General features: G+C 40.0%; 2 protein-coding genes and 1 long non-coding RNA gene across 5 annotated transcripts in view; 1 reads left to right on the forward strand and 2 right to left on the reverse strand.

The window, feature by feature from the left end:
• The window catches only part of LOC145439865 (uncharacterized), a 437,408-nt gene that overhangs the window by 174,621 nt on the left and 243,626 nt on the right, over positions 1–19,161 (reverse strand). The gene's annotated exons all lie outside the window — the stretch shown is intronic.
• LOC145439875 (uncharacterized) overlaps positions 1–19,161 on the forward strand; it is a 73,346-nt gene that overhangs the window by 51,393 nt on the left and 2,792 nt on the right. The window lies entirely within an intron of this gene.
• LOC145438774 (uncharacterized) lies at positions 4,504–6,617 on the reverse strand. Its single transcript, XM_080316121.1, has 3 exons — positions 6,435–6,617; positions 5,531–5,766; positions 4,504–4,871 (listed from the first exon to the last, which is right to left on the reverse strand). Exons 1-3 carry the CDS (start codon positions 6,595–6,597, stop codon positions 4,671–4,673), a joined length of 600 nt encoding a protein of 199 aa, XP_080172247.1. The 5' UTR covers positions 6,598–6,617; the 3' UTR covers positions 4,504–4,670.

Below are 19,161 nucleotides of genomic sequence, written 5' to 3' on the forward strand. Positions count from 1 at the left end.
AATAGCTGCCTCAGTAAATGGACACCCAATGTAGATACCTAATAGGCTATCAGCAAATAGCGGACAGCCTAATGGGGGTCTGGGAGTGAAGTCGCCCGGAAGTTTGGTTTATCACCCGATGGGGGCCCAGGACCAACGTTTTTTGTTTGGGGGGGGGCTGACGAAGTGCTGTTACGGCCCTGGTAACGAATAATTGTACCTGCGGGCACACCCAAATATGTATAATTATTAATTACTTGCCCTTTATTTTCCTATGCAACAGCTCACTCAGTGCTACTGGTAAATCTGATTACGTGGGCTGAGAGGACAAAAAGTTTATAGCGACTTATATATGTAATTACCACGTATTCATTCATGTATTATAGAAAATTTTGGTACCTAGGGCGACCAGGCCACACAAACTTTGCTGACCATCAAAATCACGATATGGGGTTCGTGGGGGCGAAGCCCTCAGAAGTTCGTTTTATCACGCTATGGGTGCGCAAGGCAATCGTTTTTAGGGGGGTTGACGAAGTGCTGTTACGGCCCTCCCTCTAACTCATTGTCTTTATTACATTCCTTACAATATGAAGTTGGGGGGGGCGCTGGAGCGCGATAATTTTTGAAAGGGGGCGCTGGAAGAAAAAAGATTAAGAACCACTGGGTTAAATGGTTTATATCGGTATTCAACCGGACAATCATTGTATTATTGCCAATTCCATTGTTCGCTAGAATTTATTACTATAATAAAGTCCCTGTGATCCGTGATACTGTTTAATATACTGATATCTGTAAACAAAGTGATCATTTTAGAATCACTGGAGTGGCGCCGGACCGCGAGCGGTTTATAGGTTTGAATACTGCCCGCGACGCAATTTGAGTTTGACCCCACTGGCTTAGTATTTAAAATCAGTGATCTTAATTGAATATAATTCTCGCACTTATTCCGAAAATCTAAATATTGATCGACCTCGCAAGTACTCGTCGTGACATACCTATGCCTAGATCAATCAATCATGATATTAGTGATATTAGTCGCCGGCGCAAAAGCAACTTGAACTTGAGGATTTTGAAAAGGGGGATACGGGTCCCTAACCCTGGATACCCCACTGACTTGACCTCTCAAAGACATGTTTATGCTGCCACGAGAATATTCATTATGGTCATAATGAATATTTACTCCCAAAGCTGCTGCAATATTGATAAATAAGGTTTAAAAATTAAATAGGAAATTAAATTAAATTACAAATTTGTCAAAGACCCATACCGTATACACAAGAGAACCATATAGGGCTCACGACCCATAGGTTCCCGACCCTTGGCTTATACTGTGTGATACGAATGTTATTGAGAGTTCAGTATTGGTATTTCATGGTGTTTGTAAATTACGTATTTATTAGATATATCTCTAGTGCAGTGGGTCCCGACCTTTTCATGGTCGCGGTCAAATTTCCGATTTGAAAATGTTGAATTCAACTGATTTTGCGGGCCAGGTTCAACACTTTAGATCGATCGCGAGCCGCACCAAAATTCCTCAATCCCAAAATACTTCAAAATCCATGCTCTTGTTTTTCAGTTAAATACTTCATTAACCAGCTTATTGACACAATATAGTATTACATTATATTTCGGATATAGGTTCTATTCTAGCTGCACCTTTATTCGCAAACGGTGGAATTGGTAATATTACGATGATTGGGCGGACGAAAACAGTTATAAACCGATAAAACAGTGGATATTAACAATGATTTGGCATATTTCTATGTTTTCTTCGTTTTAGTGATATATTGGCATTAACCCTGCGTATATGCGTTGTGAGAAATGCAAAAATTTAACTGTAAACGCCGAGTTTACTTCATATTATTATATCACGATTTGGGTTTCACTCAAGGCTGGAGACCTCTAATATATTTTCCATGTAACCTGCATATAAGTGTTTCGTATTGGCATTTTCGCTTTTGTGAATAACAAGTTTTTGGTCAGTGAAACGAATTCACACTTTCTGACCTTCTCGGAATTGGGTGTCAATGTCAGCAACCTGCTCCTAATGGTGACTAGAAACCACAACACCGCAGTCGGGTGGCTATATTGTGGCCGTAAAGATACTCGACAAGTGATATCTTGAAGGACTATTTAACGGAAGTATTTCTTACTAAAAATCACAACATTTGTTACAAATGTGCTGAAGAAATGAACGCATTCTTTCAATTCACTCAGAATTGCTTCGCGGGCCGGACGAAATCATCAGACGGGCCGGATACGGCCCGTGGCCCGTTTGTTTGACCCCCCTGACCTAAATCTTTGACAATGTGTCTACTTAATCACGGTATATCTGTGAATCTGATTACACCTTCGCGAAAACGAATGATATATACTAGTGTCACGCAGCCGGGGTGCTCCTCCTCCCCGTCTCCTCCGCATAAGCGTTGTCTCACAAAAAAAGCTTCCACTTACAAAACATGGCCGTGCCATTAGTCGGCAGTTACGGAATAATAATGAAGAATATTGGTCTGGTTTAAATGACCAAAGTAGTATAGACAAACACCATGAATACCTCAGAACAAAACGAAATTCTCAGCTGTGAGATTCACCCGCAATCACACTACATCAAGAGCGAAAAACACCACATGTAAGTAGTCAGCGAATGATGCTTATTCAACCAATCAATGAAATTGATATCGCTGTCTGATGAAAAAAAATCTAGCAGGCGTATGGGGTCAATCTTGACTATAGTTGACTTCATATGTTTATTGTCTCATAAAAACCAATCCGTGCGATTGTGATGTTGGCTACTATGCTGAATAACTTGTTAATGGGGTGATATCGGTCGTAAGTATAGAAACCCGTTTACACTTTGCTCAATATCAACGTAGCAATGCTCAGACACCGAACCGCCCTACATTCTCCGGCCTGGCCTAGACCGTTAAGGCGTAAGTTTATATTCTCTACCAAGTTGTCGTCGAAATTGTTGGCAAAGTAAAGGAAGATATTGATTTCATGGGATTATTATATCATTTGATTTCCCCAGTTGATAAATTTTAAAACGTCAATATGTACTTCAGCACTGTGGCATTATGTGGAACGAGTCGTCGCTAGGTATCTTTGTACTATGAACATTAATATAGGCTATCATTTCACTGAAATGTAGGGTTGGAATTAGCAATATGACGTTACGTGACGTCATAAGGTTCACGTTCACACGAACCTGAACCTTTCAGAGGTTAACAACATCCCTAGTAAAGAGGGTTGTAGTTGGCATGAAACAACAATTGAAGTGTCACTGTGTGGAAATATATTGTGTTTTTAAGTTGAAGTTAGTCATGTGAAATACATTTTGAAAGCTGCATGTCATCTTCTTCGAATAGTCACCGTCTTCGAACTGCAGCTACAAGATTTTCATGAAGATATACACCAATGCATGGCTATCTGTGATATCGAGGTGACGTGTAATCGCTAATTTTACGTATTTACGAAATTTCTAGCACGCATTCTTTAGTGTTGCAATTTTTAAACGCGGTCAAGGAGGAGAGATGATTTAAAACGTTGCTAAGCGATATTATCAAGGAAGGGAGGAACTTTGGCTTGGCGGTTTTAGTATAGTAATTATGCGTATAGTGCCTGCACTCAACGGACAACGTAACAACAACTACTGAAAAAAGATTGGTAGCGGTAAATTAGGCGTGTGACAAATGACAATGGTATCGGGATGATACGTACTATATATTATCTGGACGGAGCAAAATAAGATTAGTTGAGCATTATTGGATATTAACTACGAAAACTATCGTTTCACTATTTCGTCATAGCGTTGACAGCCTTGACACCAAGATGGGTTGAGTTGCAGCATCCACTAGGTTACAGTCAATATTTGCACGAGACAGATGACGGTTGCACGATTATTGAGCTAATTTTTGTGAAAATTTGAGGGGTCCGCGGGGGATCACGGCGGTGCAAAAGGGGTCAGGGAAGACAAAAAGTTGAGAACATATTAACTTTTTTTACGAATTACGGGTTTAAATTTATCACATAACAATTTGAAACACATACCGTATAATGCGTAATGTGACAATGACAACGACGAAGGTTTGAACTAAACTATGTGGAAAAAGTGACTTCTTGTGACTTTAATTGCTATACTCATACTTTGCACATTGCCTTTATTTTGAACATAGATTACTCATACAGGGTACGTAGGTAGCGTAAACGTGACCTATTCATGAACAGGCTTCAAAGTAAACGAATATCCTGTTCAGTTGATACAGCCTATAGCTTTAGTCATTCAAAAAGGGGTTTTTATGTTTTGAATTCCAAGCAAACTTTCCAGGCCGCATTTGGCCCAACGGCCGCACTTTACCCAGGTCTGGTGTAGGTAGATTAATAGGCCTATATATCACTTCACGTTCGCGTTCACACAGAACCTTTCAAAAAGGTTCGCGTTCACATAAACCTGAACCTTTCAGAGGTTCACACCATTCCTAATCCCTATGTATCACGCACCTTAGTAAAACTGGTAATGAAGTACACGATTTCACGCAAATGCATTTGAATTGTGATAAAATTATTCTGCTATAGGTCTAAACACAATACATATTCAACTATTACACACCAACGAACGGTTCTGCATTGAATCGTTGAGTGTAGAGTAATATACGTTTTCATCTATCATGTAAACAGCATATATAGCACATTGATTAGATACTCGAAGTATTAATTTCACATAAAACACTGTTATATCCGTACAAAGGATCAGTATTCCTCATTCCCTCATCCTTGCTTCCTTTTGAGAATACAACTAGTGTCACCGCTGTCCTATAGACATCATCACTCGGAAAATTGTGCGCCCATTTGACAAATGGAGCTGACGAGCCATCAGAGAGATATGTCGTTCCAGACTGAATAAAGTAGGAAATACAGTATTTGGCAACATCATCAACACAATGCCAATATATGGACGAATTCTATTCCAACAGTTAGAATTCTGCACCATTCATAACATAACCTCCGACGATTGCCGCATGACTAAAAATTACACAGTCGTATATGTGAACGTTGATGTTGACAAACTTGTTTCCTCCGACTTGATGCGGTGAGAGCCGTCTTATGCAAAATTCACTGCCATTGATGTTTGTTATATATGAGCAGCACCTTGGATATGATACCGGTGCCGCAGAATAAAAAAGTCCGCTTTACCCGATGGGTCCCATTTCGAAACATCAATGGAGGGCATTTGAATATCAAAAATGGCCAACAACCGATACCAACGGTCAAGCATAGTTGGTGAATATACTCAGTACTGGCACAAGATGAAGACAGACTTCAGTTAATAAACGCGGCACACACACATTTTGTCAATCGGTTTCAGTTCCCACTTCAGTATCGATGAAGTTCGCACATAATCTAATGTTTTCTACCGCCTACCACTACTCGAAGCAAATGAATCGTAATCGACATTTTCGAATCAGCCTAATAATCAGAAACGCATAAGCCACGCATGCCGAATGTACCTGACCATTAATGCAAAGTTAAGTTACTTCAAACAAAATTCACTTACGTTTGGTTTGTAATACATGCCCGTACGAACTCCGAATGAGGGAACTTTGGCGGTGCTTGAATCAAGCCATGTTCGGATGTAGTTCTGAACATCATAGTATTGCTCTTTTGTGTATATATTGGCCAACTTTGCGCCATGTCTAGTACAAGCTAAAGCCGCAGCTTCTTGGTTCACCCATCCGTCGCCAACAAAAATAACAAAGTAGCATCTGTCGTCATCATGAATGTCACACTTATCTGAAAATAATAAAAATTGTAACCTCTGTCTTAATATATACAAACGAGCTAGGGTTGTAATGACTTGAGCCACGGTTTTTGGGTGACTCGACTTTGTTTTTTTCAAATGCGTTTAATGACTCGAGTCGACAACATTTGTGTATTGACTCGACTTGTACTCGAGTCATTGCGCATGACTCGAAGCAATTCATATGATTCGGACTGTGTCTATAAAGACAGGCATTCCATTGTAATTTCAAAGATATTAAAGTTATCACACTAATAATATTTCGTCTGTCAGTACTGGTAATTGAAAATGATTCCAGAAACTGTTAAAAGTGAGGAAAATTAGTATATTAGGAATGCGGAGCATTCGACATCACATAGCAGAGTTGGAAAAAGTGGGTTTCACGTGACATTAACTCAGAACTGAACAAGTGAACAGTCAACACAATGACTTGGACTCGGACTCGACACTGTACTCCGTGATTTGGACTCGGATTTGACGCGGTGGTGAACTGAAAATTACTCGACATGACTCGAGTCAAAACTATAAAAGTGAGATTGACTTGGGACTCGGAACCTTGTGACTAGGTTATAACCCTGATACATGTTTTTGCGGAATCGCAGCATGTCATATTGAATATTTAACCGTTTAATTTAGCAACTAATTCAGACGATCGTTTCACCGTGATATTGTAGTATAGTCCGTCTGATTTCACGAAGATCCTGGTGGATATCCATGTGGTGTTCTTGGACAGGCTCAATCTCATTCCGACTGTTGCTGATCGCAGCAGAAAAACCCTGATCAGTGCCAAATAAGCTTACTGACAGTATAAATAAAATATACATCTCGTATTCGAATATCTTTGCGAACTGGTAAATAATAAAATTAATATCTCCCCGCATATGTAATAGTATTTGTGGAGCAATTTATCAGCTGCTGAAACTTTATCGGCACTTTATGAATCTAGAATTGAATTGGAAAAAGATGTCTGGACTAGGGACTGTATGAACAGATGTTCGCGTTTGCGTTCGGTGTGTGAGCCTCAGAAATATAGAGGTCCCCGTTTTCAAACAAACCTTGGTAGGTTCTGTACTGTGAACCTTTTTTCATGTATTACAATTTTTAACGTCATTTTATCGTCTCTTTGGCTTTCTTGCTTATCAACCTCGGACCACTCTCCGCAAGGCACCGGCAACATGAAAAGTAACTCAGTACTAAACGAGCTTTCACCTATAGCTGACTACGAACATTATTTGCTTCAAAGTTTGGTCGGAATATTCAGCTTCCTGTTTGTGAATATTTATTGACTATCAGCTGTGAACTTTGTCGGTAAATCACACAATAGCAAGAACGAGACACACTACTTGTACGAAGTCAGTGAATCGTGCTTAGTCAACCAATCAATGATATTTACATCAACGAAATTGATACAAAGAATGCAGCGATGTAGAATGTAAAAAATCTGTGAGGCGCACGGGAGCTATCTCGATTTGATATCCTTATTGGATACACGATATGGTGTTGTCTACTGCATACCTTGTTTTTGAGATAATATCTGGCGCAAGTATGGATACTCGTGTTTTACTCTTAAGAATACATCAGTTCGGTCTAGCCGAGTCCTCGTTGAAATTGTTGGCAAAGCGACGTAAGATATTGATTTTGTGGAATTATTATAGCATTTGATTGTTCCAGTGTATAGCCCACATTATGTGACATTTAAAATGTCAGCATTTACTTTGGCATTGTGGCATAATGTGACCTTCGCGGAAATGTAGGGTTGGAATTGGGAATATGATGTCACGTGACGTCATAGGTTCACGTTCGCGTTCACACAGAACCTAAGTACGAGCTCACACGAAGCAGAACCTTACTGGGGACGCACCATCCCTAATCTATAGTTATAAATCATAGCAAATTTAGTACCAAAATATCGTGGTCTATGCCATTCTCGTGATGCTAGCCTGTTAGATATGCTAAATACTTATGTTCCGAACATGGTAGAAGACATTTTCTTCACAACCTTTTCTGGCTTATCTTCGTCTAAAGTCCGGATTTGACTGCCCATTATGTAAGCCCAATGAGGCTTATGATATAGAAATTGTAACTAAGTTCCCAGTACATCTACCGATCCAATGTAAAATCCTTTACAGATTCTGCCGTCTACAATCCACTGTTATGTGTAGAGTATATATACACTGACTATGTACTACCCTACTATGACAAGCACCACATCATCGGTAAATTGGAGGTGTTTGATTCTGCTATCTGTTGGTCACTTTCAGTGCACGAAAAGTATATTTGATGGGTTATTTTTGCTTTAGTAATAGCTAATCCAAGTTGTCTATACAATAAGGAGGATTTCGCTGCCAGTGTTGACAGGTTTCAACTTGTTATCGCATCTGTTTTATGAAATCGTCAGTGACTTGTTAAACACAAAAGATAGGGCGACGGTATCTGGTATCGACTATTTTATACGCGCGTGTGAAGTGTGAACGTATCCGCTGAAAAGAACATGTCGAATCGAAAATATGAACGTAATTAGAATAAGTTGAAATTGCGTCGATGGCTGAATAATTTCGCTGCGTTACGAATATATCTTGTGATTCGCCAGGTAATATATGCAGCATAGTTTAATAATCTTATACAACGAATCTTTTCTACGTAGATCACATGCTTGCCATATTATTTTGTATAAATATTGATGAGAGGTCAAGTTTTTGTTGCAGTTAAATCCATGGAAACTTGCATTTATTTTTGAAAAAAGGTAAAAAGTTGCAGAAGTTGCATTTTGCTCGGTTGACTAAAACAAAGTCAATTTTCCGGCTCAGCTCCCGAAATACCCGTAAAAGCGTTACTTCGGTGCTGATTTCATATTCCCAATTCCAACCCTACATTTCACCAAAATCGAAAATACTTTCATGAAAAATCGAAAAAGTTGCAAAATGTTGCAAAAAGTTGCATGAAAAAAATGGAAAAAAGTTGCAAAAAGTTGCACTATAAGATTCCTTCAAACAGCTTAAAACAGCATTCTACATATCTTACGCGTATTTAGGAAGCTGCCGGAAGCTGTAAAAAAGTTGCAAAAGTTGCAAAAACTTGTCCTATGATGACCATCAAACGCCATATGGTTTCGACTCTCAACTCTAATATGCAGGGAAAGCGAGTGCATCAGTGTGCTGCGACACAATTGAGACATTATAATGGGTGCTGGTTTTGGTTTCGGCTCTGCCATGATTCTACGTGTCGGACGTTTATCTGAACACCTCATCTTCGATCACGTTGTAGGCGCACCATGTTTCGAATGCCCAGAAATATAGGCTACAGTGAACGAATCTCAAATTCGGTCACAGATACCCAAAAATAGAAACAAGAAAGCGACTGTGACCGAAGAGTGAGAGTGCGCGAGTATGAAAAGTCGCCATGAAGCCATGGCAAAGATCGACATGCACCTATCATCGCCAAATGCAATGTTGGGCCGCTTAAGACCTAAACAGGCGATAAGCGACAATGTCGTCGTCAGACATGGGGTAATCGCGATTAGTAATCGTAATCGATTACGACGATTACAGCATTTTCAATTAATCGTAATCGTGATCGATTACATTCGAAAAAAATCCAAAGTAATCGTAATCGACTACTTCACATATCTAATCGATTTCTTTGTGAAAGAGCGATTACTTTTTATTTGTACAATGAATATGACATTACCGAACATTCGTGAACAAGGAAGAGATGTTATGCCACTGCTCATTATTGCGTCAGAAGTATTAGCTCTGCTCGTCCCTGCGTAAGAAGTATCCACGCGTAGTAAATATATATTCGATGGTCATTGTTGTGCTATTGTTAAAACAATGTAAGCCATGCTGTATATCAGGTTATCAATACACTCCAGACGCCACTACCTCGCAGCAAGATAATAATCACCACTCTGCCTAGTTTCAAATAGTAACTCATGTATTGATGTTTGGTTATGCTTAGTTAAACGCAGTTTGACCGTTGCTGTTTGGCGAGCAGTAGGCCTATCTATGTAGTATACGTATGTATTGTACGTACACCGGAAAAAGATTTGCAATTTTGTACTCAAATAAAACATTAGGATGGTTAAAATAAACAGCTGCTGATATATATCATTACCGACCCGTTCTTTGCTGTTTCTCGTAACGGCAGCTTTCAGTATCTGTATTAAGTGTAAGGTTGAATTTTAAGTTCACTTTATCTTATTCTCATATGACTCTACTTGAAACGGCCGCCAATCGTTATTTCAAAATTCTTCACTCGAGATTTATACCTATCGCCATGACGATCAGCTTATATTTGTAGCGTGGGTTGTAGGCACAATCAGGACCAAAACAGCAATTCGTCACCCACTCCCAACATTGGTATTGGTAGGGTTGTAACCAAGTCACAATATTCCGAGTCACAAGTCAATCGCACTTTTATAGTTTTGACTCGAGTCAAGTCGAGTCATTTTCAATTCACCCCCGAGTCAAGTCCGAGTCCAAGTCAGCTAGTATAGGGACGAGTCCGAGTCATAGTGTTTGACTCGTGTACGATGCCAAGTCGTTATGTTCACAGATCAGTTTTTCGATCAATCCGGTTCAACCCCCTCTTTTCAACTCTGCTCGAGTGATATGGAATGGCTCGTATTCATAATATAGTAATTTTCATCAGTTTTCACAGTTTGTGGCCCTATTTCAGGACTGATCAGTATCAGTATCAGGACTGATAGACGAAATACAAATAATGTGGTAACTGTACTATTCTTCGAAGTTACGTGGAATGTCTGTCTTGGCCGTTCTAGTCTCGAGTCATATGACTTGGTTCGAGTCATGCAAAATGACTCGAGTACAAGTCGAGTCAATACAAAAATTGATTCGAGTCGAGTCAATTTACGCATTTGAAAAATGACTCGAGTCAAGTCTAGTCACCAAAACATCGCGACTCGATTCGAGTTATGACTTGAGTCATTACCCTCCTGGGTATTGGGGCCCAATAGGGTGGTCAGTTTTCAAGTTGATGACTGAATTTCGTTAATAATATTGGTGATTGCATTATATTGCTATTCATTCAGATTTACCGGTAGAGCTGGGGGCACGTAATTCATAATTATAGCATCTGGTATGTTGTTATAATTATTTTATTGTGTGTTGTTGATTCGTGACCTCCCGTCTTTTATATTTAATAAAAAGATATTGTAGTCGCCCAAACGTAGCAGACTAAAAAAAACTTTCGTGAGACGCACACACAAATTGTCATGTCTTCATTCCTCTGCGAGTGCCCCGGGTGGCATTTACATTGTTGTGGCTCAGATTGGAAGGAACGGACTATTCGTCACGCCCACAGAGCGCGGCTACTGACAACGGACACATACCAAAAGTTTTGTCACAAAGGCCATTCTTTGGTAGCACACTTTGTGGAGTTGCATGTTGGCCGAAATTGCATACGTCTTTTGGTGTGTCGTGGCGTAGCAATAACCGTCACCGAAATACCTATTCCTATAAATTATGCTTGCTTTTTTTCTTGAGGTGGAGAGGTAAGCATTTCAAAATCAAGCTATTTAGAGACATTAAATCCCGAAGCTCGAAGAAAACTTTCAAGGTAATTAACTCTCTTGAAAAAACTTTATAATAATTTATGCTGATTTACGAAATACTTTTGAGTCAACTTAGAGCTCCTCCCGGTCCTATTGGGAAGTTTGGGGTGTGGCAGTTACAGACCTGGCAAGAATGCAAATCGTTGGGTGCGACGAATAGTCCTGCGTAGAGTTGGGCAATGAGTACATTATGACGTAACAAGCAAAGGACGTATGATTTATAAAGAAAGTTGTTATCTCATTAGACCTTTTCATCGTAAGCCTTATATTGTCTCCCAATATCTCTTCTGAAATTAGTTCTAAGAAGCAAAACAAATGTAATCGTGAGTAATCGTGATTACTTTTGAAATGCAATCGTAATCGTAATCGACTACTTCCTGATTTTGCTGTTATCGTTATCGTAATCGTAATCACGAGATTCACAAGTAATCGTAATCGCAATCGATTACATTCGTAAAGTAATCACCCCATGTCTGGTCGTCGTTTTATAATAATATAGAAAGTATCATGAGTTTTGTTACTCCTTAGACATGCTATAGTGTCGGGGGTGGAGTCATATAAAACAATTTATAAGAAAAAACCAATTTTGATAGACCTAAATCGCGGTTACAGCTCAGATACAAGGACACCAAATGAACTAACATCGCGTGAAGAAGTATCACGGTGTTGAGTTGTCTGATACATTCAGATATCTTCATATGCAGTCTTCAGTCTTCATATGCATTTGGATAGATATTTTAGAGTTTTTTCATTTTCAACCTTGAGTTTAGATCAAAGGTATCGGACTATAAACTAATTTAGAGAGCCATTTTGCGCACTCCGCACCATTCAAAATCGATATTTACTCGCGGACATATCTTTCTGGGCCGATCACATTTTGCGCGTGGGACACAGGTGGCACACGATCCAATAAAAAATTATGGCAGGATGGAGGATTTGTGTTTGCATGATAATATATATATACATCGAGCCCAATCTCTAACGATCACATTACCATTCACAACAATACAGAAATCTATTGAAGTAAACTGGAGCAAACACAACTCATGAAATCGGGTATGATATCATTCAGTCTTCAAGAATCCATTTGTCCACTCAACAGTTTTGTGCGACTCTGTCGCCATGTGAAAAAACTGATGACCAAACTGACCATATTTATTGTACTCGTCTATATAAATGTAACACCACCTCACAATTTACATGAACAATTTATGATATAACTGCCCTAATTAGGTATGACGTACCATCGGAGCAAAGAGTCCTTCAACAAAAGAATAACAATGAGCGAGCTATATAGATAATGCTACAGTCATCTTTAGATTAAAGTATAGTATCGTTGTTATTGCATGTTTATCATCTGCTAACACCGTGGGGGATATTGACTTTAGCCAGTCCTTAAACACTTGCCGATGATTTTGCTATTCCAGTCCGCCATCTCCCGCCGAGTTTGTGTATTGATTTATATGCGCACTGCTGCTGCGCGGTAATGATCCGCAGGTGTAGCATCTCACAGTGTTGCATTTGAAACAAAAATTAATTTAAAACAAACATGTAAAAACATTACCCTCGTTCAAAACATGTTTTTTTCAAGCATGACGTCACGAATCTTTAATTGACTGTAGTTGCTGCTGACGTTTAATCGTTATTCAGGGGTCCTATTTAGACTCTAGGTCAGTGTTTCTTTTGCAGCTCGCGGAACACTAGAAAAATTCTAAAACGCTCGCGACACATTTACGGGAGAAGAAAAGTTACTTCGAAATATTTCCGCACGTTAATGGGCTTGTTTATAGAACATATACGACTGAAACGATGTTGCATTTTTGCCCAACATACGAGCATTTATAGTCGCCAATTCAAAAGGTCTCTCTCGGTCACAACTATGTTCATGCCATGTTCCTTAGCCGAAATGCTGGTACCATATTGTCCCGAACCAGCTGATTGTGCAGAATAAAACACTCCTACTGCCTCAAGGGATATAGTCTAATGGTTCTTATAATTGCGAGACGGTCATCACTGCAAATTATGGGTATATTCTAGAATTAATTGTATTTCTGGAAGGAGTGGTACCCCTATAAAAGTCGAGAATAGCATTTCAGACTAAATCGCGTTGAGCGCGAAGAAATTTTCAAGTTGAGTATTATGCTGTCTGGCAAAAGTATTATGCTTTACGTGTATTTGCAAAAATGATTTTTGTCCCCTTTCGAGCTTGGACCAGCTTTCAATCAGGTGCTAGGGGGAAGGCAGTTACGGTCCCGTTCACATAGCCTTGAAGATGGAACAACTACAGGCTAATTACCTCGCTTTCGCACTGATGAAGGCAAAGGATTTGAAAGCAGAAAGTCAAAACTCATCCATCAATCAAACAGCAGATTCTGGAAAACGTATTGCTACAGTTCGAGTGGAGCTTCAGACAATATATGCCCATGGTTTGCGGAAGGATTTTTCTTGATTATGAGTTGGTGCATTGAATTATTCAACAATTATTTTCCGAAATTGCCAAAAATGTCGCGGCTCACAATTTGCGAATCACTGGTCCAGGTCTTTCAGTTTTCTTTTTTCATTCAGCGTCGGGTCCTTTTCAGGGCTTTTTTTCTCCGTACGTACAATAATTTCAGCCCAATATTGGTGTCGGATTGATGTCGACTCCTTCCTCTCATTTTATCACATTCTTGTGGTGTCTTATGATTTATACTGAGCTGATATTACCTGAAGGTATTTCTGTACATATGTGGGCTATATCAATTTTATGTGAGGTTTATTATAAAAATCAAGACATAAATTGGTACAAGGGCATAACAGCAACACAACAACAAACATCGTCATTTCTTTTCTCCGTCGCATCCCATCTGCCTTTACACGTCCATTCGCCTGAACTCCAATTCACACGAAAGCAATCAATCAATTTCACATGCGATACTCAGTGGCTGAGGCAACACTAAACCTGAGCCACACAAAGACACAAACACGAATCGTAAGCCCCTCTCGTATCCCGAACTACCATTTCTTGGATCCCGGATAAAGGGAAAGACCTATATATCCAAAGTGACAGAACCACGAAAAGTCAAAATAACCAGAAATGGACACATTCCAGTTCCAGGGACGATTTGGGTAAAGATGTCATATTTATAAACCCCTGAAATTGACGAAGAGTTAACGAAAGAATGGTAAAGACATGGAGCAAAATATCACAGATGTAAATGATTCATTGTTGATAGTAGGTTAATGATAGAAGGCGTGTTGAAAGACACAAGTTAATAAAAACGGGCAATGGATTTTTCCCGAACAGATCACATTGAATTTTTGCCTTCAGAAAATGAAAAGCGCATATTGAGCAAGCCTCAGTTATGGCATAGCCTTTCATACATAAGTCACTTTCTTGAAGATAATTCAAACCAAATCTTAGCAGTATTGATGAAGCTATTACAGAGAGAGAGAGAGAGAGAGAGAGAGAGAGAGAGAGAGAGTTCAGAAAATAAGAGAATATGAAACATTTCTACGGGTTTGAGTCCGACATATTGGTCGACTTCAGAATTCCTTCCGTTGGAGGTTTATCTAGGCTCTTACTCGCCATCTCATCCGTGCAAGCGGTGCCTTGTGAAAAGCTTAGAAGTGGGCCGTGCTAGTCGGCAATTACGGAATATAAATGAAGAATATCGGCCAGGTGTAAATTACCATACTAGTCGACAAACATCATGAATACCACAAACAACAACAACAACAACATGGCCATTTCCATCGAGCTATTGTTCGGAACAGTGCCGATTTTCAGACGTTTAAGGCTATTTCGGGGTGTTCCCATTGTCCTGACAAGATTTAATTAGTATTTTCGTAATCTATGCGACACTGGCTTTCGATTGTACCAGACTTATTACATTTGGGCGCTCGAATCGCCAGCCTACCAAATATTCTAGTTTTAGCCGGTTCAGCGGTAGATGGCTCTTCGTATTCAAGTGTGACGACTGTCTTGCGCATCTATCCGTACATTAGTAATCTATAGCATAAGACGGCTTGAAGCAGTTTGCCCTTTATATTTTTCGGAAACAAGAGAGTCGGATTGACGAGTCAGCTTCGAAGCTTACCAAAACGGCCATATGGCATCAACGAAATTGATTTAGCGAACGAATCGTTGACTACTGTAAGAGGTCTAGCAGACGTATGAGATATATCACGATTTGATATGTTTATTGTATCATAAAAACCAAATCCGTTCAATTGGAGTGCTGGCTACTGTATAACTTGTTTTTGAGGTAATATCTGTAGCAAGTGTAGAAATCGCTTTTCCGCTCTGATCCATATAAATGTAGGTGACGCATTAGGAATACATTGTCCAGTCAAACCTATAAGACCGTTCGTTACGTCTTCAGCTTATCGTCCCTTTCTGTAGTCCCCGTCGAGATTTTTGGCAAAGCGATCGAAGATATATAGATTTTACGGAATTAATAAAGCATTTGATTGCTCCAGTTAATACATGATGCTTAATAGTTCAGCCTGTACTTCAGCACTTTGGCTTATGGCATAACTTGGCCTAAATAGTAGTGCTGAGCGGATCCACAAATTCTCTGGTCCGGCTCCGATCCGGCTCCAGTCGTATCAGGAAAAAGTACTGATCCGGCTCCGATCCAGCTCTGGCAAAAAATGAAAAAGTCCTGCCGGAAATCCGGCCCAACACGGTACGGTGGTTCCGTGAATTTAAAAATATAGCTCGTTTCTTTTCGCACTGGCTCGGCGGTTACTTGCGTGTGGTTGGTTGGTAGTTATTTAGTTACAAACGTCATGCTTATCCATAAACATTCTGGACTTATCAAAAAATACTGATTCGTCTCCGATCCGTCTCCGGCGTATCAGAAAAAGTACCGGTCCGGCTCCGATCCGGTCCGGCCAAAATTGAAAAAAATGCGGCCGGATATCCAATCCGACTCCGGTTCATGCTCCACACTACTAAGTAGTCGCTAGGTATTGCGCACGTACATTAATATATTACTTTACGGAAATGTAGGGTCGCAATGGGACGTCACGTGGCGTCATTGATTCCTGTTCACGTTCGCGTTCAAGCGAATCTGAACCTTTCAGGAGTTTGCACCATCCTATTATACATAATTGTAATCGTATACATTTTTATTACGAATCATATGGGCTTTATTCTCACTCTTATTCGCAAACAAATGAATTAGTAAAATTCTATGATTGACCCATTGAATGTAATTATGTACCGCTAAATCAGTGGCTGCAACGACGATATTAGTTGACATTTTTCTATGATCTCCTTCTCTAGTCGTCATGCGACGTTTGTCCTGCGTATGCGTCGTGAATATTACAAGAGACTTCGGAATCTGGTTCCTTGTTATTAATCAACATCCGGGTTGCAACTTGCATACAACGGTGTCGCATCAGCGTTTTCGCTTCCTGTGTGGATAACTGTTGTTTGGTCCATTTCTCCAGAAAACTCTGAACTGAGTGTGCACTGTGCACTTTATAAATTTGTAGGAAGGGAAATTGCCCAGCCACGATTTTGTACCTTGATAGGGTATGTCCTCCATTTCGATAGAGTTGTTACTTCAAAATAACGGGAACCTAGTTGCCCATGGATGTAATCAACCTACAAAGGCCATAGACATGCATCTACCAAATGCATTGGGAATCGATGCGCTATCAGAACGCATTATTGCGATGTAACATTATAGTAGCACGTGATCCAAACGTCAACGGTGGGCGATCTGCAGCCGTGAATACAAATTTTGTGGTCGTCCACAACGGTGATTGAAATGTACATAGGCGGCCATGCTGAATTTTTAGATTCACGGATGAATTTCGTCATTGAATTAGTAGTTTCATATATTACTTTCAGACATTTAGCCTTTCTTAGCTCTCGTGATCAGATTCACCAGTAGAGTTGATGGAAGGGGTGTTTCTTCGAAAATTCGGAGAAAGTTTTAAATGATGATGAATCTTTGGGTGGGCCAATTTTTATTGGTCACTTTGTTGCATGCTGTTATTTCTCGACGTCCCATCAGGATTGCCGGTACAGTGTGAATATATTAGAATCATCCATCCGTACTAAAAACATAATTTGAGTTCGTGAGGAGCACATGATTCCGATTTGGTATGTCTATATGGGACACATCATTTCCTCTGCTGTTCGCGTCTGTACTGCGGGGCTCAGATTGCAAAGAGCGCTACTAATTTAAATCGAAAAATCAAATAGCATTGAATCGCGCGAGGCGCGAAAAGTAATTTCAAAATTACTCTCAAAATGTCGGCAGTGAATTCGCAGATTCAATTTGCACGTCGACGGCCGCCAACACATACTAAATGAGTTACGTGTCTACCGCCACACAAATTCCCTTCCAAGGCCGCAGGTTGGCCACCCCTGGAATAAAAGAACATTGTCCATAATGCTGGTACCGGACAAAAACGTCTTATTGCAGAAAATGGTATACATTGACGTCATGCATGTACGTTCACTTTCAATCGCTAATTACATGGGCTGCTCAAGGAAAGCTGATCATGAAGATTGGCATCGTTACCAGCCGATGCAAAGAAGCGAGCTGGATCATTTGCCTTTTCGCTGTCTGCAGGTATCGAAAGAATGAGACTCCACTTTTTGAAGCAAAATAGTCATCGTATGATTCTGCAGACTTTTGATACTTTCGAATTCCTGGTGCTCGTTGCCGAACTTTCGCAAGTCGCCTAATAGTTCCGTTAACTGAATGAGTCTCATCACGATGGCCCATTGATGTCGAAAATTGTTAAGTCTTAATTGCTGACGGATCTTTCTATTTTCACGTCTTCCGCTTTTCAAGTCTTGAAAGAAACCAAGCGAAAGTGGTCCGGCAGCTAGCGGAAGCTCTACGACGAGCACCAATAAATCGAAACTGTCAAAAGTCTGGCAAACTTTACGGTGAATGTCTCATAACTCGAAACGCGGAGTCATATTTATTTGTTATAACGTGAGCACATTTCAGGCCTAAATTCTCTATTTATATATTATATTAAAGTAGTTTTGAACATGCATAGAAATTGAAAACGCAGAATGTGACGTGTAATTCGGACTATAGAAATACTTTGTATTGTGACATACGGTCACCTGTCATTGCAGCCTCACCTGATTGATTTTATTAGAAGCGCCTAAATGCAAGAAAATGAAAGAGTGAATTCAGGCGTTTAAACTGTTCTTGTAACCAACATTATTCATGTCAGATAGCCTGACATATTCTTTTTAGGAAATCAGTTGCGAACGCGGTATTGTCGCCACATACATACGCTCGATTCAGAGAAATATTCAATATATTAGAAACCTACATGTATACCGTTACGATTTATGACGACAAAGTCCTAAACTCAACTGATAACCGTACCTTTCACCTTCCCCATGGCTAGTTCCATGTGTATATACAGCACCGTAACTGCCGCACCCCAAACCCCCCAATTGGGGGGGGGCCCGAGCTCGAAGGGGGCCCAAAATTATTTCGTGAATTAGCATAAATCATAGAGTATTTTTTGAAAATTTATGCAATTTTTTCAGAAATTTTTCGCGCTGCGCGCGAATTTAAGTAGCTATGTGCCTGTATTATTGGGTATTGGGCCATTACCGCGCCACGACCCACCAAGACATACAAGCAAGTTTTAGGCCATATAACATGCGACTCCAGGAAGTGTGCCAGAACGATCGGCAGCGAGAAAACCTTGGCCGAAAGGGTCTATGCCCTTATGCTGACCAAAGACTTCGTTATATATACAAATAAATATAGGTTTAATTGTCCATAGGCGCCTAAGTGACTGGCGCCGAATGTTCCTGTCTTTGCAATCTGAACCTCAC

The sequence above is a fragment of the Botryllus schlosseri genome, chromosome 5 (genome assembly GCF_051294905.1).
Source record: "Botryllus schlosseri isolate E-star chromosome 5, Bs_hap1, whole genome shotgun sequence".
Lineage (NCBI taxonomy): Eukaryota > Metazoa > Chordata > Ascidiacea > Stolidobranchia > Styelidae > Botryllus > Botryllus schlosseri.

Bases quoted from the DNA above. Each gene is read 5' to 3' on its own strand.
- LOC145438774 (XM_080316121.1), bottom strand. From the start codon at position 6,597: ATGTATATTTTATTTATACTGTCAGTAAGCTTATTTGGCACTGATCAG. The intron at 5,767-6,434 runs GTGAAACGATCG...TATTATTTTCAG, and splicing joins GACTATACTACAATATCACG to ATAAGTGTGACATTCATGAT. The intron at 4,872-5,530 runs GTAAGTGAATTT...TACTTTATTCAG, and splicing joins GCATGTATTACAAACCAAAC to TCTGGAACGACATATCTCTC.